This window comes from Oryctolagus cuniculus, chromosome 4 (genome assembly GCF_964237555.1).
Source record: "Oryctolagus cuniculus chromosome 4, mOryCun1.1, whole genome shotgun sequence".
In the NCBI taxonomy this organism is placed as follows: domain Eukaryota; kingdom Metazoa; phylum Chordata; class Mammalia; order Lagomorpha; family Leporidae; genus Oryctolagus; species Oryctolagus cuniculus.
Genome location: NC_091435.1, coordinates 90,379,818 through 90,404,505, shown reverse-complemented (window position 1 = coordinate 90,404,505; position 24,688 = coordinate 90,379,818). Strand labels below are relative to the sequence as shown.

The 24,688-nt window shown below is 41.7% G+C and overlaps 1 protein-coding gene and 1 pseudogene across 1 annotated transcript in view; both read left to right on the top strand.

Annotated features, from left to right (window-relative positions):
• The window catches only part of TPRG1 (tumor protein p63 regulated 1), a 156,734-nt gene that overhangs the window by 53,270 nt on the left and 78,776 nt on the right, over positions 1-24,688 (top strand). Inside the window, exon 4 of the mRNA XM_070072371.1 lies at positions 22,187-22,363. Within this exon, the coding sequence (XP_069928472.1) occupies positions 22,187-22,363 (177 nt within the window). The remainder of the gene's footprint in view (positions 1-22,186; positions 22,364-24,688) is intronic.
• On the top strand, positions 8,367-9,590 carry LOC100354802 (ADP/ATP translocase 2 pseudogene; annotated as a pseudogene).

Below are 24,688 nucleotides of genomic sequence, written 5' to 3'. Positions count from 1 at the left end.
TTGGCCAGCGCCGTGGCTCAATAGGCTAATCCTCCACCTTGCGGCACCGGCACACCGGGTTCTAGTCTCGGTCGGGGCGCCAGATTCTGTCCCGGTGGCCCCTCTTCCAGGCCAGCTCTCTGCTGTGGCCAGGGAGTGCAGTGGAGGATGGCCCAAGTGTTTGGGCCCTGCACCCGCATGGGAGACCAGGAGAAGCACCTGGTTCCTTGCTTCGGATCAGCGTGATACGCCAGCCACAGCACACTGGCCACGGCGGCCATTGGAGGGTGAACCAACAGCAAAGGAAGACCTTTCTCTCTGTCTCTCTCTTTCTCACTGTCCTCTCTGCCTGTCAAAAAAAAAAAAGTGTATTGTTATTATTATTATTTCAAAATTGAAGCACCAAGTAAGAGCTATCAGCGAAGCAGAGTAACATTTTATGATTGGAAGAGAAACCAAAATATATGAAACACCCCCATTTGATTCTTGATAAAAATAAGAAATATTTTATAGCACCTTCTAGTTTAAAAGTGCTCTTCTTCAATCTTCTTAGCAGTAGTCTGTGGTGGGAAACGTTGCCCCTCGTTTGTAGCAGAGGGAATCAACGCTCAGGAGAGTAACACAGCTCTCTGGCTACATGAGTTTAAAAGTGTATTGTTATTGGCCGGCGCCGTGGCTCAATAGGCTAATCCTCCACCTCCACAGCTTAAGTAGCAGACTTAAGGCTCCAACTCACTATGCTGCCCTGACTTTTGCTAAAATAGCCTTTGCACAATTGTGCAAAGATCCCACCTGTGCCTTGCTGTTGTATCGTAGCCTCCTGCTGAGCAAGCACTGCCTTTTTCAGATTTGCCATCCCCAGAAGAGCTGACGGTGGTTCCTCTGGCAGACACACGCTTCAAAGACTGAGAATTCTGTTTCTTGGACTTGGTGGGGTAGGTGGAAGGAAGGTTTCCCAGAAGGAAGAGCTCTTTCAGATCTTCAAATGAAAAAGCAAGGCAGCCTGGGGAACAAATGAACATTTAGGGAAAGGTGACCAGGTAGCTTTTTCCAGGCCCAGGCTTGCCTCTTTGGAGTCCCTGGATCCCAAAGCATCCCTGCATGAGCACACTCTCACACCTGATGTCCTGAAACAGACCCAGGAGGGGGGGCAGGGAGGAAGGAGCAGCTCTATTTTCTGGATGAAGAAGCCCAGAGATTGAATGACCTGTCCAAGGGCAACCACTTATTAAGGGTCACGGGAGAGCTTGACTTCATGACACAGCTCTCCTTGCCTGGTTGTCTTCTCATTACACTGCTCCTGCTGCCTTTTGTGATTTTCTCATCTCCCGACACAGCGATCATTGCGGTTTAAATTGGTTAAATGATCTTTGTGCCTGTGACTGCCTTCTTTGTTGATTGTCTTGTATTTGTAGGGAGGAGGGTCAGAGGTCCACTGGGCAGGTTCAGAGAACTTTTCCTCTTCATATATGTCTCTGGCTTGTGCTATTCATTTGACTTTATTTATTCTTTGCCCAGAAACAACTGCAAAAGTCAGAAATCTCTAGGGAATGATGGGTGACATTGATAGATCAAAGCCAATCCCACTTTTATCTTGTCACCGTCTCTTAATGTTGTAAGTATTGCCGAACTAATTCTGTAATGAAAGCTACTATTACAAATAATTTAGAAGAAGACCAAAGACCTGAAGGCTGAGATTTCTAATTTTCTGTAGTCCTGAATAATTTAAGGGTAAAAGCACTATGAAAATTAAGTTAACATTCTGAACTGCATCTTTCAACCATGTCCATTTTTTCATACTTGCAAGTATTCTAGATCCTTGTTATTCAAATCATGATCCTGTGGTCATTAACATCAGTGGCACTTTGGAGCTTATCAGAATAAGGATGCACAAGGCTCCACTCAGACCCACTGAACCTGAATTTTCAAAGGATCCCCAGTTGATTCCTATGACACTGGAATTTGTGAAGTGCTGGTCCAGATCACTCTCATGTTCATGGTCTAGGGAATTCTGTGAGTCCTCACAGCTTCCATATTCTTCTGTTGCATCCTCAAAACCCTGAATGTCTTCTCTGAATTTCTCTCTCTGGGCCTTGTTACCAATATACACCTTTCAAATTTCATCATTCAAATTGAACTGTCTAGTTGACTGACGCCTTGACCTCATGATTGTACTCACCCAGTTTCCTCTATTTTGTGTGTTTCTTTCCTTCCTGATGAGCCAAGCCTTTCCATGTTAATTCCACAAAAGTCAGCATATTTCTCTTCTTTGTGTTCACATGATACCGCATAGTATGGTTCATTGTCCACATTGTGAAGAAAACGTTCCTCAAGGCAGGCATGATCTTGATCTACTTCTATCTAAGCTGTGTCTGCCCACCTTCCAGTGCTTAGTGTGTGGCCCATGGCAAGGCTCAGAACCTATTGTGGACTTGGTCCAAATTTAATTCTGAAAGAGTCATCTACTGTTTGAAGCTCTTTACTGACACAAGCAGAGGCCATCCATTGAGATCTGCCTCCGTTTCCCCAGGCCTCCAAGCAACTCAAAGCCCAGTAAGACTTGCTCTGTCCTTGGGGGAAAGCATTCAGCCTGAAAAGTGCTTCAAATCTATCAAGATGTTAATGACCTGTGGCAAGACTCTGGCAGCAGCTGAAGCACCTCTGTTGCCAGAATTCATTTATACTGGGTGGGTGTTTTCGACAACCACTTAATTAAACACATTGCTTTTCTCTATAAATTCTCCATGGCAGCAACCTCATCCAGATAGCTAATGGTCCCCGAGTGACCTGTGTTACAGGACAGTGAGGGCATTTAGTTACTGCCATCACAAAAGCACTTGGAAGTGTTTGTTTTCCCATGACCGCTACCAGTTAGAGAGGACTTGGAAGGGTCAAGAGGTGAAAAAAGTCTGATGCAGCTAAATGCCCAGCTCTGTCATTTACTAGCAGTTTGACCTTAGATGTACAAATGTCTTTTATCCTCTGGGCCTCAGTTCTTTAATCTATAAAATGGGGATATTAATATGGCTGTTTTAAGGATTGAATTAATTAACATATTCCCAATACTTTTTAATTTAATTTTTATTTTTTAGAAAACTTTTATTTAATAAATATAAATTTCCAAAGTACAACTTTTGAATCACAGTGGCTTTTCCCCCTATAACCTCCCTCCCATCTACAACCATCCCATCTCCCACTCCCTCTCCCATCCCATTCTTCATCAAAATTCTTTTTCAATTATCTTTATATACAGAAGATCAACTTAGTATATACTAAGTAAAGATTTTACCAGTTTGCACCCACACAGAAACACAAAGTATAAAGTACTGTTTGAGTGCTAGCTATACCATTAATTTGCATAGTACAGCACATTAAGGACAGAGGTCCTACTTTGGCAGCAAGTGGACAGTGACTCCTGTTGTTGATTTAATAATTGGCACTCTTATTTATGACATCAGTGATCACCCGAGGCACTTGTCATGAGCTGCCAACGTATGCCCAATACTTACAACACTTTTTGTTACATGGTATGTACCATATAAGAGTGGGTTTTCAAGACACTGTTGTTAATATTTACTTGTATTCATTCATTTGTATATTCATTTATGTATTTGCTGAACTGCTTTCTTAGGCCAAGCACATCCCTAAATGATGAAAATACAGAGGCAAACAACCAAAGATTTCTATCTTTAAGCAGATCTCAAGTCTTTTACATACAGGGCATGTAAAAGAAGTCACCGGAGTGTAATTCATGTGATGTATAATCCTACAAATAATTCCATAGAAACACAGAACTTACTATATATTGTTGCATCAAGTAAAGGGAACATCCAAGACTGAAAGAGGAGGGATTAAATTGGAATCCCCTGGCACGTTTCTAACTCTACTATTTGGGGCAAGTCAGCTTGAGCATGTCCCAAATTGTACATCTCCTCTCTCTCTTATTCCCACTCTTATATTTAATATACATCACTTTTCAGTTAAATTTCAACACCTAAGAATAATTGTGTGTTAATTACAGAGTTCAACCAATATTATTAAGTAGAACAAAAAAAAATACTGAAAGGGATAAAGTATTAAGTTGTTCATCAACAGTCAGGACAAGGGCTGATCAAGTCATTGTTTCTCATAGTGTCCATTTCTAGTGTCTACAAATACTAACTGATAGAATAAAAAAGGGAGAGAACGATCCAACATGGGAAGCCGGACACACAGCAGACTCATAGAATGGCAGATGTCCTAGATAGCACTCTGGCCTCAGAATCAGCCCCTAAGGCATTCAGATCTGGCTGAAGAGCCCATGAGAGTATTTTAGGCATGGAAAGCCAAGACACTCTGGCAAAAAAATCTCTGTGAGTGAGATCCCAGTAGAAAGAATGGGCCATCAAAGAAGGAGGTACCTTTCTCTGAAGGGAGGAGAGAACTTCCACTTTGACCATGACCTTGTCTGAATAAGATCAAAGTCGGCAAACTCAAAAGGCTTCCATAGCCTTGGCAACTCATGACAAGAGCCTAGGGTGATTACTGACACCATAAACAAGAGTGTCAATTTGTTAAGTCAACAACAGGAGTCACTGTGCACTTACTCCTCATGTAGGATCTCTGTCCTTAATGTGTTGTTCAATGTGAATTAATGCTATAACTAGTACTCAAACAACATTTTACACTTTGTGTTTCTATGTGGGTGCAAACTGTTGAAATCTTTACTTAATATATGCTAAATTGATCTTCTGTATATAAAGAGAATCGATAATGAATCTTGATGTGAATGGAAGGGGAGAGGGAGTGGGAAAGGGGAGGGTTGCGGGTGGGAGGGGAAAAAGCCATTGTAATCCATAAGCTGTACTTTGGAAATTTATATTTATTAAATAAAAGTTAAAAAAAAAAGAAAGAGGGGGAGAGATTTCCTAAATGATATAATGGGAAAGAACATTCCAGAAGGAGAGGAGAATATGTGCATAGTAATAGAGTTAGATTCAGTTACGTATGACTGGATTCTAGTGAGCAACAAGGTGGGAAACAGGGTAGAAGGGTAGGAAGAGTCCAAAAAATATTTTGAATGTTAGGCTAAAGAATTTGGATCACAATTTCTACTATATTCACAAATTGGAAATCCATAGGCTATATCCACGCCACTTAGTTTTTTTTAAGATTTTTATTTCAATGACACTAGATAGAATAGGTGCTCCCAGTTTGCCAGCACCTTGCCACTCTCCATTGCCTTTACCTAGTGCTTCCTCATTCCCTGGATGCAGTGATATATGCAAAGCAGCCCTTCTTATCCACTCAAGAGAAGCAACTGTGTGCATCTCTTCCAACTACAAGTTCAGTGACTTCACCTTGGTATCTTTTTAAATGAGTGACCTCTTTATTTATTTGAAAGACAGACTGACACAGAGAGAGGAAGACACAGAGATTGTCCATTCACTGGTTTACTCCTCCTAAGCCAGGCTGAAGGCAGAGAGTAGTAACTTCATCAAGGTTTCTCACATGGGTAGCTGGAACCCAAATACTTGGGCTATCATCTACTGCCTTCTCAGGCACATTACCAGGAGCTGGATTGAAAGAGGAAAAGGCAGGACTAGAAGCAACACTCTAAAATAGGATGTGGGTGTTTCAAGAGAGAGCTTAACCCACCATACCACATACCCATTTGTCTCCTTGGTGTCTTTTTTTTTTAATTTGTATTTATTTATTTGAAGGCATAGTTGCAGAGAGAGAGAGAGAAATCTTCCATGCAGTGGTTCACTCCCAAAATGGACGCAATGGCTGGGCTGAGCCAGGTTGAACTGAAGCCAGGAGCATGGAACTTCATTTGGGTCTCCACATGGGTGGCAGAGGAACAAGTACTTGCACCGTCTGTGCTGCTTTCTCAGTGCATTAGCAGGGAGCTGGATCAGAAGTGGAGCAGCTGAGACTCGAACTGGCACCATATGGGATGCTGGAGTTGCAGGCAGTGGCTTAAACCACTGCACAACACCAATTTCTCTGCTTGGTTTCTTGAAATCAGTTAGAATAGTCATTTATACTAATAAAATAAAATCATGACATCATGATCATAATTATTATTTTAGAACTTATTTAGTAGTTAGAGCATGCCATTGTCTTGATATTTCCTTCATAACCTTTGTGGGCATTTCTGTGTTAAGTTACTGAAAGAGATCAAATAAGGTATTGATGTTATTAGAAAGGCATTAAGCTCCAGAAATAAGTACCTCTGATAATTTAAATCTAATCTTGGTTATTCAAGTGCCTATCAGTGTATGTTTCATTAAAGGGAGCAAATAAGAACCTAGTCTTCATATTGAGGTTGTCAACACTGTTACAGCACCACAGTCATTATATAAACAACCATTATAACCTTTTAGGAATAAACATGCTTCTTCATTCACAAACAGTCCATTGTCCCCAGTCTATGAAGTCCTGTTGTAGGAATGGTGGGGTGGGCTTAGGAAGAGTATATTATGTGAAGGGGAGGAAGCTACTATGTGTTCAGTAGACACAGTTGCAGTCCAAGAGTTGCCGTGGTTTCTGAAGTGCTGTGCTACATGAATTAATAAAAGTGTAGAATTCTGAATGAAGAAAATCTTCAGGGACAGGAGTGATAATGATAAAAGAATCAGTCTTGGGAAGGGTGTTGTGGCACAGCAGGTTAATCTGCCACTTGGGCCATCTGCATCCCATATCAGAGTGCTGGTTTGAGTCCTGGCTGCTTTGCTTCCAATCCAACTCTCTGGTAACCCTCCTGGGAAACAGCAGATGATGGCTCAAGTATTTTTATTCCCGCCACCTACGTGGGAGACCCCAGTGAGCTCTTGACTCCTGGCTTTAGCCTGGCCCACCAATGGCTCTTTTGAGCATTTCAGAGTATACCAGCAGATGGAATGTATTTCTCTGTCTCTTTCCTTCTCTCCCTGTCACTCTGCCTCTCAAATAAGTAAACAAAGAAATCTTGCCAAAAAAGGATCAGTCTACCATGAAGATGTAGCAATCCTAGATGTGCATACACCAAACAAGAGATGCAGCATACAGATTTTTTTTTTTTTTTGACTGTGAGAGAGAGACACAGAGAAAGGTCTTCCTTTTTCCGTTGGTTCACCCCACAAGTGGCCGCTACAGCCAGTACATTGTGGCTGGCGCGCTGCACCGATCCTAAGCCAGGATCCAGGTGCTTCTCCTGGTCTCCCATGAGGGTGCAGGGGCCAAGGACCTAGGCCATCCTCCACTGCATTCCTGGGCCACAGCAGAGCACTGGAGTAGAAGAGGGGCAACCGGGACAGAATCCGGCACCCCGACCTGGACTAGAACCCAGGGTGCCGGCGCCGCAGGCGTAGGATTAGCCTAGTGAGCCATGGCGCTGGCCCCAGATCTTAAAAAGTTGTAAAACTGGGCCTGTGCTATGGTGTGGTAGGTAGCATTGGTAGGTTGCATGGTAGATGGCACCTATGGTGCCAGCATCCCTTACGGAAGCTGGTTGGAGTCCCAGCTGCTCAACTTCAATCAAGCTCCCTGCTAACGGCCTGGGAAAGGACATGGGAGACCTGGAAGAATCTCTTGGCTTCTGGCTTCAGATCAGCCTAGCTCTGGCCATTGTGGCCATTTAGAAAGTGAATCTGCAGATGGAAGACCTCTCTCTGTCTCTCCCTCTCTCCGTAACTCTGCCTTTCACATAAATAAATAAGTCTTTAAAAAAAGTTATACAACTGAATGAAGAGGTAGACAAATCCATAATTATAGTTGGAGACTTCAAGACCATTGTCAATAATTGATAAAACAACTAGACAGAGAATCAAGAACTTAACAATACTATCAAGGAATTGGACCTAATAGATATTTGTAGAACACTCCATTCAGTAACAGCAGAACACACATTCTTTCAAAACACTAGCATTACATATGCTAAGATAAATCATATTATGAGCTCAAAACAAACCAATAAATTTAAAAGATTTAAAATCATGCAGAATATGTTCTTTGACTGCAATGGAATTAAACTAGAAATCAGTAAGAAAAAAAAAAGTGACAGGAAAATATTTAAATACTCAGAAACTAAATAACATATTTCTAAACAATGAGGGAATGAAAAAGGGGAGTCTCAAAGACAATGCAAAGTCCATTGAACTGAATGAAGTGAAAAATAAAAATGAAATGAAAAATTTTAAAATGTGTGCAGCTAAATCAGTGCTGAAAGGAAAACTTAGCGTACTAAAGAAAAAGTGCCCGCATTAATTGAGGAAATCTCAAATCAATAACCTAAACTCTTACTTAAAGAAATCAGAAAAGGAGCAAAAAAAATCCAAAACAAGCAGAAAAAAAGAAAATAATGTAGATCAGCGTAGAAATCAATTAAAAACAATATTAGAAATTAATAAAGAGCCCCAGAGTCCTGGAGTCAAAGCCGGTTCCCAGCCCAGTCCTGTCCCGCAGTCGCCTGGCTCCTCTTTCCTTCCAACATGACAGATGCCTCTGTGTCCTTTGCCAAGGACTTCCTGGCAGGTGCAGTGGCTGCGGCCATCTCCAAGACCGCGGTAGCGCCCATCGAGAGGGTCAAGCTGCTGCTGCAGGTGCAGCATGCCAGCAAGCAAATCACTGACAATAAGCAATACAAGGGCATTATAGACTGCGTGGTTCATATCCCCAAGGAGCAGGGAGTCCTGTCCTGGCGTGGTAACCTGGCCAATGTCATCAGATACTTCCCCACCCAGGCTCTCAACTTTGCCTTCAAAGATAAATACAAGCTGATCTTTCTGGGTGGCGTGGACAAGAGGACCCAGTTTTGGCGCTACTTTGCAGGAAATCTGGCATCAGGTGGTGCTGCTGGAGCCACATCCTTGTGTTTCGTGTACCCTCTTGATTTTGCCCATACCCGTCTAGCAGCTGACGTGGGCAAAGCTGGAGCTGAAAGGGAATTCAGAGGCCTCGGTGACTGCCTGGTTAAGATCTACAAATCTGATGGAATTAGGGGCCTGTACCAAGGCTTTAATGTGTCTGTACAGGGCATTATCATCTACCGGGCTGCCTACTTCGGTATCTATGACACCGCAAAAGGAATGCTTCCAGATCCCAAGAACACGCACATCTTCATCAGCTGGATGATCGCGCAGTCTGTCACTGCTGTTGCTGGGTTGACTTCCTATCCATTTGACACTGTTCGTAGGTGCATGATGATACAGTCGGGGCGTAAAGGAACTGATATCATGTACACAGGCACACTTGACTGCTGGAGGAAGATTGCTCGTGATGAAGGAGGCAAAGCGTTTTTCAAGGGTGCATGGTCCAACGTCCTCAGAGGCATGGGTAGTGCTTTTGTGCTTGTCTTGTATGATGAAATCAAGAAGTTCACATAAGTTATTCCCTGGGTTTATTTCCCTGTAAACAGGCATGTTGTATTATAATCTTGAGCATTCTTGACAGGCTCTTGTCTGTCTTATCAAAAGTAACTATGTGCTGGTTGAAAATGGGAAGCAATAATATTCTTCTGACCAGTTTTCTCTTAAAGCCATTTCCATGATGATGATGATGATGGGACTCAATTACATTTTTTTTTATTTCAGTCACTCTTGATAAATAATTTGAAGAAATAAAAATATACACAATACAAAAAAAAGAAATTAATAAAGAGTGATCCTCTGTGGAAAAAAATCAATGAAATTGACAAACCTCTAGCAGGACTGATGAAGAAAAAAAGAGAGGAGACATAAACTACCACTGTCAAAAATGATACAAGGGTACCACGACTGACCCTACAGACATCCGTGAGATTCCAAGGAATTGCAGCTAAAAACTCAACTCACGTAAATTTGACAACTTTAATGAAACAGACTAATGTGCCAAAACACACAAACTGCAATAGCTCATTCCACATGAACTTAAAAATTTGAATAACCCTTTTCAAATTAGAAGATTACATTGGTAATTAAAAAGTTCCCTCGGGGCCAGTGCTATAGCATAGTGGGTAAAGCCTGCACTGCTGGCATCCCATATGAGTGCTGGTTCAAGTCCCTGATGCTCCACTGCTATGGCCTGGGAAAGCAGTGGAGGATGGCCCATGTCCTTGGGCCCCTCCACACACGTGGGAGACCAGGAAGAAGCTGTTGGCTCCTGGCTTTGGATCAGCGCAGCTTCGGCTGCTTCGGCCATCTGGGGAGTAAACCAGTGCATGGAAGACCTCTCTCTCTCTCTCTCTCTCTCTCTCTGCCTCTCTGTAACTCTGCCTGTCAAATAAAATAAATAAATTATTAAAAATGTTTCCTCAAGGCCGGTGCCGCGGCTCACTAGGCTAATCCTCCGCCTTGCGGCGCCAGCACACCGGGTTCTAGTCCCGGTCGGGGCGCTGGATTCTGTCCCAGTTGCCCCTCTTCCAGGCCAGCTCTCTGCTGTGGCCAGGGAGTGCAGTGGAGGATGGCCCAAGTGCTTGGGCCCTGCACCCCATGGGAGACCAGGAAAAGCACCTGGATCCTGCTTTTGGATCAGCTCAGTGTGCCAGCCGCAGCGCGCAGGCCGCGGCGGCCATTGGAGGGTGAACCAACAGCAAAGGAAGACCTTTCTCTCTGTCTCTCTGTCTCTCTCTCACTGTCCACTCTGCCTGTCCAAAAAAAAAAAAAAAAGTTCCCTCAAAAGATGTGCAGCCCCAGATGATTATTCTGGAGACTTCTATGAAATGTTTACTGACCATAGAGGTCCATTTACATAATCTTTTCTGGAAAAAAGAGAAGAAAACACTTTCTGACTTGTTTCTTAAGTAAATATAACCTGATACCCAAACCAGATAAAGACAGTACAAAAATATAGACCAATATCCCTCATGAATTTAGATATAAAAATTCTGAAAATAATAGTAAATAGAATCAATATAGAATCAATAGTAAAAAGAATATTTTCATCATAGACAAATGGTTTTATTCCAAGGATACAAGGCTGATTCATTATTGCAAAAATAAATCAATATAATCAATAATATATATAATATATATAATATATAAATCAATATAATATAATATTAACAGAAGAAAATCAAATGATTATGTCAATAGATGCTGAAGAGGCACTTGACAAATTCAACATCAATTCATGATTTAAAAGTGCTTAGAGGAATAATTGAGGGAAACTTTCCTCTATCTGATAAAGGACAAAGCCTAAAGGAAACATCATACTATTGGAGAAAGACTAATGCTAAGATTGGGAAAAAGAAAAAGAGAGAAAGGGAGGGAGAGAGGGGCAGGGAGAAGGGGTGGAGAGAGAGAACCTGTATCTACTGGTTCACTCCCCAAAAGGCTGCAATGGTGAGAGCTAAGCTGCTCCAAAGCCAGGAGCCAGAAGCTTCTTCCAGGTATTCCACATGGGTGCAGGTGCCCATGGACTTGGGCCATCCTCTGCTGCTTTCCCAGGTGCATTAGCAGGGAGCTGAACTGGAAGTGGAGCAGCAGGAACTGAACCGGCACCCATATGGGATGGTGGCACTGCAGGCAGCAGCTTTATCTGCTATGCCACAGAACCAGCCCCAGGATCTTCATTCTTACTACTGCTATGCAATATAGTATTGGATGTTCTAACCAGCAAAAGGAAAGAAAAGGAAATAAAAAAAGCACACATACAACACACACACACTCACACATATATACACTTGCACACATATATACATATATGTATATATATACATATATATGTGTATATATATGTATATATACATATATACATATATGTGTGTGTGTATACAGTGTGTATAAGAAAAAAGTCTGATTTGTATGTGGCATGATAATCTAAGCTGAAAATTACAATGAAACAAGACAAAACAAAAATCATAAAACAAGCAAACTCCTATAATTAATAAGAATTTAATGAGATTTCAAGCCATAAGAACAATGTAAATTAACATATGGTATTTGTATATAATAGCAACGAAGAAGTGAACATCAAAATGAAAAATTCAATAACATAATCTCTCTCTCTCTCCCTCCCTCTCTCTTCCTGTCTCTCTCCCCCCACACACAACCAAAAAGAAATACTTACGAGTAATTTATCAAAAACATATACAGCAGTTGTATACTGAAAGCTACCAAACGCAGAGATAAAGTCATAGGAAACATAAATAAATCAGCTGACATACTGGGTTCCTGGATTGGAAGACTTTGCATAGTGAATGCATCAATTCTCTTAAAATCTGATAAACATGTTTAGAACAATTCCGATGGAAATCACAACAAGATTTTTTTCATTGGTATAGACAAATCTGTCCCAGAATTTTTATTAAAGAAAAAAGAAGAAGAAGAAATTAGAGGGCTAAAATATCCTAACAAAGTATAAAGTTCTCCCCACTGGCACTTCGTATTTTCTACCATGAAACTGCAGCCTTTGGCTGTAACTGATTAGACAAAAAGAGGCTAATCTATTAGCCAGCCTATGACTTGAAGGGGCAGCTCAAAGCAGGTGACTTGGATTAACAGAATTTCTCATGACAATCTGAACTGGGAGATACAGCGATACTCCAGCTAGCTGTGAGAGTGCATCTGAAAATTCACGGACAGCCAGAAGTAAATATACAATGAGAGGTCGCAGGCAAGGTGCAATTAAAGAGGCGAAGAATTGGCAGAAGGTGGGAGGAGCCGACCAGGCAGGAGGAAAGGGAGATGCGGAGAGAAGAAACTTGCAGAAACCACCCTGAGAGCAGCCTTTGTTCCTCGTGACTTTGCAGGTTCTGCAAAGCCCAGTTGTGTGTGGCTCTTGTTCTTAGAATTCTGTGGGATTCCTCAGAGTACTTTTGGAACATCTCTCACCCTCGTGGGTTTGCCTTATCTGGACTATATCTTCTGTGCCCACGGAGCCGTCACTGCCAGTGCAGAAAGCGTACAGCAGTCCCATTGCAAACTAATAAGCGATTGAGGCGGCAAGGTGTGTGCCGGCGCGCTATCTTGTTCCTCTCTTCTTCCCTCTATGCTGCCTCCTCTCAGCTGAGCCTGGTTTTCCTTCCAGCTTTCTTGGCTTCCCATCAAGGGCACCCCTTAAAGTAATTTCAGGGGAAGAGAGGGCCCCTCCGGGGGTGAGCCTCTCGTTAGCTCCGGGAGCACTGCGGAGGACCTGGGCTGTACAGCAGCTATTCAGCTATTTTGTGAGATGGAGAGAAAGACAGGGAGTGCCCAGCCTCTTTGCTTTTGTGTAACTTCCAAAATATCCTCCAACCAATGGTGGTGCAGTGGGGAGAGCAAAATTGGCTGGCTGTGTAGAAGAAACCATTGGGAGAGCAGCCTAATGGAATGTCAGTAGCTGGGAAGTGGATGCTGGCCTTGATGTTGTCACTACTACTGTGTCCACGTCCCTTTATTGAGGCTTGGCTTCCTCAGTTGTCAGGAGGGAGGTCATAACTAATTAATGGGGAGAATATTCCCGAGTTGCAGAGAAGCTGTTGCTCTTCCTGCATATGATGTGCTTCTGCTTCAGTCTCCTCTGCTCTCTTCCTTGTATCTTGGCTGTCATGGTGCTGACGTCCGTGCCATCTCGTGCTTCTTGCTGGGTCCCACCTGGAGGCCTGTGTAACATCTCTTTCCTGCAAATACTCTTCCCTGTGACATTCCTCTGTGTCCCTTGTTCCTGGGCTCTGCATTTAGGTGTCTTTTTCCTTTTGTCTGTGTTCCGGAAGGTGGGGAGGTGCCAGCAGAACAGGGGAGTGTTTGCTTCACCACTGTGCCACTAGAGCTTGTAATGTAATGGTTCAAAAATATTTTTTGGAGTAAGGGAGATTGATTACTTCTGGCCTAGTTACCTAGTGTTGCGAATCTAAAGAAATACTTCTTTATGCCACATAGTGCGAAGTTCAATTGAGAATCAATAAAAATCAGTTTGCTTTGGAGCTTCAATCCTGAACCGCTGCCCTTGTGACCATGGACCTGGGCTCATACTTGAATCAGCCATCGACTTCTCTGGTTACTGTATCTAAATGAACGTAGCTGACTTCTTGATTGGCATGCTTGCTTGTTTCCTATTGGGCCTTTGTTCCAACCGCTCCAGGTTCTTTTTCTTCTAAGGTGTCCCACAGTAGACACCAGCAAAGACAACTTTACATATAATACTCAGAGTAACTCAGAGCATCCAATATAATTTAAAAATACCCAGCTGGGTCAGAAAAACAAAAAACAGGCAAACAGACATAACCAATCCTCTCTTCCTCTCTCTCCACATATAAATATATTTATAATTAATAGCATATAATAAATATATAAAATACATTTATGATTAATGACTACTCTTAATTTTTTTAGGAAATTGAAACAAATATTTAATATATCTGAACATTGTTGTAGGCTTGAGCTTTTTTAAGGTGAATTTGCTTCAGTCACTATTTATTTATTAACTCAATAATTGTTCTGGGGCTGGCACTGTAGTGTAGTGGGTAGAGCTGCCACTTGTGGCATGGGCATCCCATATAGGAGCCAGTTAAGTCCTGCTGCTACAATTCCAATCCAGCTCCCTGCTAATGTGCCTGGCAAAAGCAGTAAGAATGGCCCAAGTGCTTGGGTCTCTGTATCCTCGTGGGAGACTCAGAAAAAGCTCTTGGCTTCAAATCAGCCCAGCTCTGCCCTTTGCAGCCATTTGGGGAGTGAACCAGCAGATGGAAGATCTCTCTGTCTCTCCCTTTCTCTCTGTAACTCTGCCTTTTAAATAAATAAATAAATATTTAGAAAAAAAATCAATGTGTTCCAAAAGCACTTAAAGGATTTAGAAGAGTCATCTTCATCATTGTCTTACTTTTCTTAAATATTTATTTTATTTACTTGAGAGGTAGAATGACAGAGAGGGAGGGAGAGACAGAGAGATACAGAGAGGGAGATCTTTCATTCACTAGTTCATTTCCCAGATGGCCACAAAGACCTGAGCTGGGCCAGTCTAAAGCCAGAAGCCAGGACCTCCATCCAGGTCTCCCAACATGGGTTTCAGAGACCCAAGTACTTGATCCATCTTCTGCTGCTTTCTCAGGTACATTAGCAGGAAACTAGATTAGACACAGAGCAACTAGGACTCAAACCAGCCCTCAGATATGGAAGACTTAGTCTGTTGTGCCATGATGCTGGTCCCCATAGTCATAATTGAATACTTTATGTGTGCTTTGTGCTGCATGAAGTTCTCTATATAAAATATTTCTTGCCCTTACAATAGCCCTCTGAAGAATATATAATTATTACCTTCATTTGGGAGATGTGGAAACTGAATCTTAGAAAAATTAATTTTTCTGCTATCTTAGAGATAGGAAGTGGGAGAACTGCATTTCCAACCCCAGGTCTGTGAAATAGAGAGCCAATTGCTTCTCAAGAATCTAACACTTGAAATATGAGATGAAGATCAAGATGGAATATTGGTTACAGCAAATGCTTTTAAGAATCTTGACAAAACTGCTGGTCAAGTGCGATTTGTTCTTGAAATCGGAAAAGACCCCCTAAAATTTACACTAAAATGTGGCCCCTTAAAGTTCTCTAGAAATGCTATCCAGGGTGCCACATATGCTACCGGAATTTGGGGTGCCTTACGATTTCACCATGGGCTTATTACTAAATCCCCGATATTAATAAACCCAAGAGGGTTCTTGCCTAATATTTAGAGAAGAATTGTAAATACCGGCAAAGATAAACGAGGCAGCATGGTACGTTTTAAGCTTTTATTTAGTGAGAAAGATTTATAGGAGAGTGAGAGATTTATTTAAGAGAGAGAGAGGTAAATAGAGGTTCATACCAAGCACCAGGAACCAGCCACGTGGATGAGCATCTAGGCCAGGAAGCCTAGAGCACATGGCCCGAAGGTCATGCACCCTGAAGGCATGGGGCTACAGCAAGCTACTTCCTAGTGAGAGGCCAGGGAAAAAGAGCAGGGCAGGACACACTGTGCCCCAGGCTTTTAACCCACTTCCAAAGGGGAGTGGTTAATTAACCTGATTGGCTGGTGGGCACCCAGGTGTGGCCAGGTAGGGGAATGAGGCCATACAGGGGCGTGGCAAAGGCATGGTCTTCCAGTTCACAAATCTGATCAATTTTAACCTGTATGCCTGCCTACTTCATTCTCAGGGAAGAAGCATGATAAAAGAAATTGATGGGGCGGATCTGGTAGCACAGTGGGCTAAGCCACTGCCTGTGACACCAGCATTCCATATCAGAACATTGATTCAAGTCTTGGATGCTCTGCTTCTGACCCAGCTCCTGCTAATGTGCCTGGAAGAACAACAGAAGATGGCCCAACTACTTGTGCCCCTGTCACCCATGAGGGAGACCAGGATGGAATTCCTGGCTCTTGGCTTTAATCTGGCTCAGTCCTGGCTATTGCAGCCATCTGGAGACTGAACCAGCAGATTGATAATTTCTCTCTGTCTCTTCCTCTCTGTGACTGCCTTTCAAATTTAAACAAACAAACAGACAAACAAAAAAAACCTTAGAATCTGATGTGCTCTTAAAAAAAAAAAAAAGAAGAAAGAAAGACATTGGCATTCACAGAAGAGTTTCTCTGCCCCAGGCCAGGTTACATGATGCTCTTTGATCTTAGAACCATGCCTGGGGCAGTAAGAAGCAGAAGAGGGGGTCGGTGCTCTGGCACAGTAGGTTAATCCTCCACCTGCAGTGCCGGCATCCCATATGGGCATCGATTCAAGTCCCGGCTGCTCCTCTTCCAATCCAACTCTCTGCTATGGCCTGGGAAAGCAGTGGAAGATGGCCCAAATCCTTGGGCCTCTGTACCCACGTGAGAGACCCGGAAGAAGCTCCTGGCTCCTGGCTTCAGATCTGCTCCGCTCCAGCCATTGTGGCCATTTGGGGAGTGAACCAGTGGACGGAAGATCTCTCTCTCTCTTCCTCTCACTATCTGTAACTCCACCTCTCAAATAAATAAATAAAATCTTAAAAAAAAAAAAAAAGCTGGAGAGATTTATTCCTGATGTTTCTAGAACTTGCAATAAAGTAAGGGCAGTCAGGATTAGTTCTTTTGATTCACAAATGTTCCAGTGTTACCCCAAATTCCTCAGGTCCAAACTCCAAGAGGGCCTCCTCTGGTGGTCCAAAGCTACTAGGTAGGGCTCACATTCTTAGAATAGCTCCTGAAAAGGCCTTGGTTTTTCAAACCTTGGTCCTGCCTCTGAATACCTTTTAAAGGCTAAAGATGCCTGGATTCCATCTCAGCTCCCTGGAATTAGAATTTCAGGGAGGGCTATCTTACTCTTAAAAGGTGATTTCATTATTATAGTTTTCATTTATAAATTACACAAACACATCTTATCTACCATGTTATTCTGCACATGTTTTTGTGTGTTTGCACAGCTATACCTTCTCTATAAATTAACCATTCTGCATCAAGCTATCGAATCCTGCTGATCCTTTAAAACCCTCTTCAAACACCTTTCACTCAGAGCCTTGCCTGACTTCTCAGGTGGGTTTAGATGACTTTCAGTGGAGCGAATTCACTAATTACAAACGTGGACTCTGGAGGCAGACTCCCTTTGTTTGAATTCCAGTTCCATAACTTCTGGTTGAATGACTTCGGGTAAGCAGGAATGAAAGTGTTGAAAACCTTCTTCAAACGCGTCAGATAGGTTCCTGGGGGCTCTTTGGCTCCTTTTCTTTATTGTCCTGCACTCTGCACTGGGGCCTCATCTCACCTTTGGGGCCTGCATTCCTCTTCCCTGTGCGTTTCTCCTCACATCTTAGTGAACTGTATACTACTTAAGAGCTGAAAGATCTACTTAGTCTGCCTGCTAAGTGCACAGAGCTTGGTACCTGGCTGGGTGTATAAGATAGTGGGGGATGGGGGGAAGAGACAGTGAGAGAGAGAGAGAGAGAGAAATGAACCCAGAGGAGACCTGCAAAGATGGAAGTTTTGTGGACATAGAGCTTTAATTAGAATACTGCATTTGTTTTGAAACTCCTCTATTTTTCAGAAACCGGAGAGACCCAGGGCAAGAGTAACCAAATGACTGAACGAAATGTATGCGGATTATGTAGCTAACAGTTTCAGAAGGCTCCACTTAACTCAGGATGAGGGAAATTGCTTTGCTTTAATGCTATGCATTTTTCATCTGTTTGTGTTTGAAGGGAAAACTCAAGCTGGATTCTCTTCAGGGCTTAGAACCCAGTGGGTGATCAGGGACTACATGCAATAAATGATTCAGTGTTTGCCTGTTGGGTGGCTGATTTCTGGCTAGCTAAGATATTGCCTTCTTCTTCAAGGGCTGGGCTATACTAAGAGGTTTGGGGGTACAATAAAATTGATGAACATATCAAAGATAGTCACTATTTAATATCAGGAAAGATGCCCCCATGGAGGGGGGAGGTATTAGAATATGAATAACTTTAGAAGAAAATTCTTGGAAGAAAATCATTTCCAACCTGCAAATAGATTTTTACACAGGAGTATAAGATGACACAGGCTATAAGATTATATTGTTGGGCATGGAGTTGCGGTGGCTGGAACAACCTCTCTGATGATTTGAGCAGCAGCTGGAGCTCCTGGAAATTTGCAGTGGCTTCAGCCTGTCATTGCTGGTTCGCTGTTGCCCTCTGCTGGTGAAACTGTTGTCATCCAAGGAAATTACAGACGCCCAGGTGCCTGCTTACCTGGGGCGATCTGGGCTTGTCCCTCAAGTAAGGAAGCACAGCACAGCACAGCACAAGCACAGAGGAGACATGTGGGGGATGCTCCGCAGGAGGAGCCCGACCCTCTCAACCAAGAGCATTGCTATTGTGGTCTCTTCTTTATTCTGTGCCCTGCCCGTTGGAGATCCAGATAGGAGTAAGGCACTGTCTGCACCAGAGGGGCTCCTACTTTGGGTGGGGGAGGATGTGGAGGAACAAGTACACAAATCGCTATCTTATATAGAACAATGGGAATAGGGCCACTTCTGAGGTCTTTAAAGGAAGGAGACATGACATCCCCTTGGAAGGAAAGGTGAGGCTCTGTGGAATACACAATGGTTAACCTGGGAACTTGAAGGATGAGTGAGAGTTTTCATTTAAAAATACTTCTTATCATAAAAGTAGAATGCGCTCATTATAAAATAAACTCTGGCAAATAAAGTCATGGAAAGACACAAAAGACCCTTGAAATCTTAACACTCAGAAATCAGTGTTGACATTTTGATGGGTGCATTCTGTTGTTACTAAGTTGGAAGCATAGTATATGCAACATTGTGTATTCTGCTTCTTCTTACTGTTATATGACATGGGCATTTCCCTCAATGTTACTGATCATTATTTTTTGAAAACATGTCATTTTATAGGGAGCATTTCCAGGGGGTAAACCTGAGGGTTAGATTCCCCAAACAGCATGAGCCAAGGCATATAAAGTTGTACAGAGAAGAGATGGTTCATTCTTTATTAATTCAATTGAGAAATATTTTTTTGAATAGCAATGAACTTGGCAATACATGCCAAGACCTAATTCTTTGTAGAATTGACAATATAGGAGAGGTGATAGGCATGAAATCTCTATCTCTCAAATATATATGTGTATGCATATATATTCATAGAAATGGGTATGAAAATGAAGGAGACATTGTGGGACTATGCAAAGTGAACACGAGAAAGAAGAGAAGTAGTTCCAGAGACCTGGGAAGGTGCTGGTGGAAGGGGAAATGCATCTCAGGTCTATAGGAATGAAGTAGTTGAGGGAGATCAGGAAGAACATCGCAGCAGGAGCAGCAGCATGTGCTAAGGCCCTCATGTGGCTGTAACATAGAAACTGAAAGAAGAGCAAGGGGGATGGGATGGGGAGATTTGTCCTGTGATGAGGTTGAAGAAGTAAGTAGGATCTGGACCTACAGAGCCTCTCAGTTCAGACTTTTTGCCATTTCTCATAACAGCTATGGGAAGTGTTTTAATCGGAGTGTGGAATGAAGATGATGTTTATGTCCTCAGAAGAAACTTCGCACTGCAGTAGGGTGAAGTTGGGAGGGAACAGGAGCAGGTGTGGGTGAACAAGGTGGAGGTGGCTGGTAGCCAAAGTCCGAGAGGGTAATTGCAATTGCCAAGGCAGAAGACAGGGGAAGACAGGGTTAGGATAGTAATGGTGGAAATAGAGAGAAGCAGGTGGTTTTGAGAGACTTTTAGGAAATAAAACCTCTAGATCTTGGAATGTAAGAGAGGAAATGTAATGAAGCCAGGATGATGTCCAGCTGGCCTAACTCTTTGGAAAGAGAGTTCTTTCCCAAGAGAGGGAGCACTATGAAGACAATCTTTAGAAAGGGAAGTGGAGTTTTGTTTCCGGGAGGAAGTTTGCTAGAGAAATCAATTGCAGGAGTGGTCTGTGCCATCACAGTGGCTCCCTCCAGGAGGTGACTTTTATCAGATTGACACACCATGCTGAAGGGTCCTCATCCGGGTAGTGGGAGGAAACATACACTGTGCATGGGTTTGTTGGCCCCCCATTTGTTGCAATTCCCTGCACTACTGCTTGCTCTATGTGAAACATTGGCCATTTCATCATTCAGTTCTGTGGACCTTAGTTTCCCTGTCTTTAAACTGAGGGTGATGTTTAATTCAAAGCATTACTGTAAGGATTCATTGAGAGCATTGATATTCAAGGACTTTGTAAACTTCCAGGCACTGTACAAACATACTATATTATTATTATTGCTATTTCTATGTTTCTTATTATTATTACCACCCAAACTTCAATGGTATTAACATCAGGAATATGTAATTCAATGTTTTCTCCAAGAGTTCTTTGGGAAAAAATGGTGTGATTGAAATCTAAATAAATAAATATACCACCCAGGAGCTAGAGATGATGGCCCCAAACTATTTATAGGCCTATGTTTACTTGAATTCAGACATTCCTGACTTGTAAATTATGCAGAGTCTGTGTCACAGCAGAGCACTTTGGGCTCCTATAAAGAATTCTTTTTCCCGGAATCCTTTACCTTTTAAAATAAATCTCATTATGGAGTGCTGACATTTTCAGTAAAACCATTCAACCAAAAGCTGCAGTGTTTGTAGACTAAAAACAAGTCTGGTTTATTAGGCAGCAGCTTATAACTTACTGCTAAGTAGATGCAATCTATTTAGAGAACTTATATAGATATCTGATAAGACATGGCAGTCTCTGTGTTTTTCTGACTGAGACTGAATGCTGTGTGGATGGCTCAAGAACTCTTCCTCACAAGGCAATAGGAATTCAATCTCAATATGTACAGGGGTGGATGGAAACCACAGCAGCAGATTTAAACCACATCTCTTGGACCTTTTGCTGTTTCCTTCCACTCTCTGATTATCTCTGCTATTGCATTCCGGCAAGTGACTTTGGGTGTAACCTTCTTCTAAGTGTTGTGGAGAGATATGGAGCTAATACTAGAAGACCATAAAGACTGGCATTTACCAGGGCCTCAATCAATGATCTCTTCCTTTTTTTCCTCCTCCTTTTTTACCTCTTATTTTCTTCTTCATCTTCTTTCTTCTTTTCATGTCTCCTTCTGTTCTTCCAAACATGCATTCAACTCCTACTCCTAACTCCCAACTTTGTCTTGTGTGTCAGTATTTAAAATATTCTGAGGAGTGGCTTTTTTTTTTTTTTTTTTTGAGTTACCCAAAGTCACTCAGTATCCTGAGTCCCTACCAGCAAGAGTATTGGCTAACTTACAGAGCCATGACTGAGACTCATTTCTCTTAACCCTCTCCCTAGAATCATAGAGGTAAGGACTAGTACTGTCTTCATTTTACAGATAAGAAACCTGATCCATGTGAAGGTTTAAAGTCCAGTCTTACAGTCACTAAGTGACAGAACTGAAAGTTTCCACCCCCATTTTATCTTCAGTAAAAACAATGTGAGCTTTGGAGGTTAGCATAAACTAGTTTGTGGTGGTGCAGACTGAGTTAGAACAAAGAGATATATTAGGTGTCCTTGGAGGAACATATACTCTGAATGTTTCCTAGAGAACCAGAAAGAGGTGGAGACGTGTGAACCAGCTGACGACGGACGCAGACTTGGTATTACCCCACGGTATTCCATCATAGGAGCTCATGATGGCAAAACATTTCTCTGTCATCTTCCACCTCCCTTCTTCCTTAGTCATGGGCCAGTCTGAGGACAGAGAAGTAGAATTAGCTGTGTCTCTGCTCCTCTTTCTTTGGAGGTGATCAAACCTCATGATCTTCTGCACTAGCAGAGGTGTTTCAGTGAATGCCATTATCTTTAACTTGGAAAGCCTACATACATCCCTGATTTGTCTTCTCTCTGATGCTTCCTATAGGATAGACCACTGGAACAATGAGAAGGAAAGGTTGTTGCTGATCACGGACAGGACTCTCTTGATCTGCAAATATGACTTCATCATGCTCAGCTGTGTGCAGCTGCAGCGGATTCCCCTGAGTGCTGTCTATCGCATCTGCCTGGGCAAGTTTGCCTTCCCTGGGATGTCACTGGACAGGTGAGTATGATGCCTTAGACCCGGGGAAGTGATACAATAGGGTGGGACGTGCAGGGAGGATGATCACAAAACTTAGTTCAGTACTGTAAGCTAGGAAAACAGAGACTTTTGACAGTTGAATTCATGAAACTTCATTGAGTTCTTACTCTATGTCAGGCATCAGGGATGCAACTTTAAGTAAATTTGTACTTTCATGTGAGAACTTGATAAGTAAATAGCTAAATACAAAGATAGAAGAACCATGAAAACAGGAAAGAAATGGTCTCATCCTTATTCATGTGCCAGATAATCAGAAAATATTCTTTGTGAAGCCCTTGAGCCAATGTTTGATGTTAGGGAGGAGCTTCCCAAAGAAAGAGACCCAAATTGTAAAGACATTCCAGGCAGAAGGAACAGTACAACCAAGGGAATGAAAGGGGAGAAATTACTATGCCTTTGAGAATTGAATTACTGTGGAAAGCCCAGTGGATAGAAGCCACGAGGGCTAAGAGGGCTTCTTACAAGAAGTCTCTTTGAGGTTGTCCGTGGAGACTTATTGGGAAGGGGTATAAACTGTCATTGAGATGTTCACATTGACTAAGAAACTTGGTGAAGACTGCAGAGGAGGACTACTGAACTGAACTAGTTCCTGTTATTACATTGGAAGGAACTGCTTTTCTTAAACACTTTTGATCTAAGCCAGAAAGAAAAGAGTCTTCTAAGATTGAATGTGAACAACATTCACTGAAGTATGGGTTTCTTGAGAGCATGTGCTATTTTCCCTGTCCTTTAGGTACCTGACATCAGGCCTGGCATAAAGTGAGATATTTTTTTAAGACACAGGGGAAAAAATGCATACCCTGAGCAAATGATGTCTTTTCCTTATTCATAGCTTACCATATTAACAACCTACTTTTTATTTACTCTTTTCAAGGATGCAGGGAGTGATTAATTGACTTAGTTTATTAAATTTTAAAATTAGAAGATTTTCAATTAGACATGGATAGATAGAGATAAGGGAACTTCAAAATTTTCATGGAAAATTTGTTTTATGAAAAACTATGAAATGGGTTTCAAGATTTTTGCATCTAAATAAACTTATCTTTTAAATCTATTTTTCCACAAGTTGTTTGAAGTACTCTTGGATGTTGGAAAAATATATTTAAACATTGCTAACAAAACATTTATTTTTAAGACCTCTCTTTTTTACCTACAACCTTACAGGTTGTACAATCCCTACAGGTGATAACAAATTCTTAAGTATTTTTTGAAAGAAATAATACATAAATATGAAAGAATAAAAATGTTTCTTATTGAAAAAAGTTTCTGACTATATATATTATATACTTATGCATGTAAGTATACATCTACTTATACACATTTAAAATTAAGTATCTTCCCACATATATTTGTTACATATTATTTAAACTAAGGGGAGTACATGTCACAAATTGCCCTGCCTAGTGCTACATTATCTAATGTTATAGCTTAGAGATTTTTTTAAATAACCAGGTAGAGATCACTACTAGTTTTTTTAGTACAGAATATTCTGTATTAAGTCTAATCTGTTTATCTAGTCTTTTATTGATGGATATTTACTTTTACCATTTTTTAGTAGGAAAATGCTGCACAAATGTGTGATACTAACTGTACTGTAGATTTCTAGAAGTGGCACTAAGAGTTTAAAGTCCATGAATATTAACAGATAGTGTCAAATTGTCTTCCTAACTGGTAGCATTAGTTGGTATTCCCAGGAAGTATGAAAGTAGCCTTTGATGTTTCTCTGTTTTTTTGACATCAGTTTCTATAATCTTTTTCTTACTAGAAAAATCACTTAGTTTTTATCAGATTGGTGAGTATTCATTAAATTGAGAATGCAAGAAAATTAACGATTAAAATGGCAATGAAAGATTATTTTGTATGTATACTTTTCTTTCTTGTGTGAAAATTCAGTTAGCAAGTAGTTGGTTGTTGAATTTCAAAATACTGCTTTTTGTTCATAACAGAATTTTTCTGTTCTCATTCATTAATTTGCATGTTTGTATGTATTATTTCCTATTGCTCTATTTGTATGTGTATTATGCATTTTGTGACTTTTTCACTTCATTTATTTTTTAAAGATTTATTTATGTACTTGAAAATTAGAGTTACACAGAGAGAGAAGGAGAGGTAGAGAGGGAGAGAGAGAGGTCTTCCATCCGCTGGCTCACTCCTCAATTAATCCAGGAGCCAGGAGCTTCCTCTGGGTCTTCCCATGTGGGTGCAGGGGCCCAAGATCTTGGGCCATCCTTCACTGCTTTCTCAGGCCATAGCAGAGAGCAGGATTGGAAGTGGGACAGCTAGGTC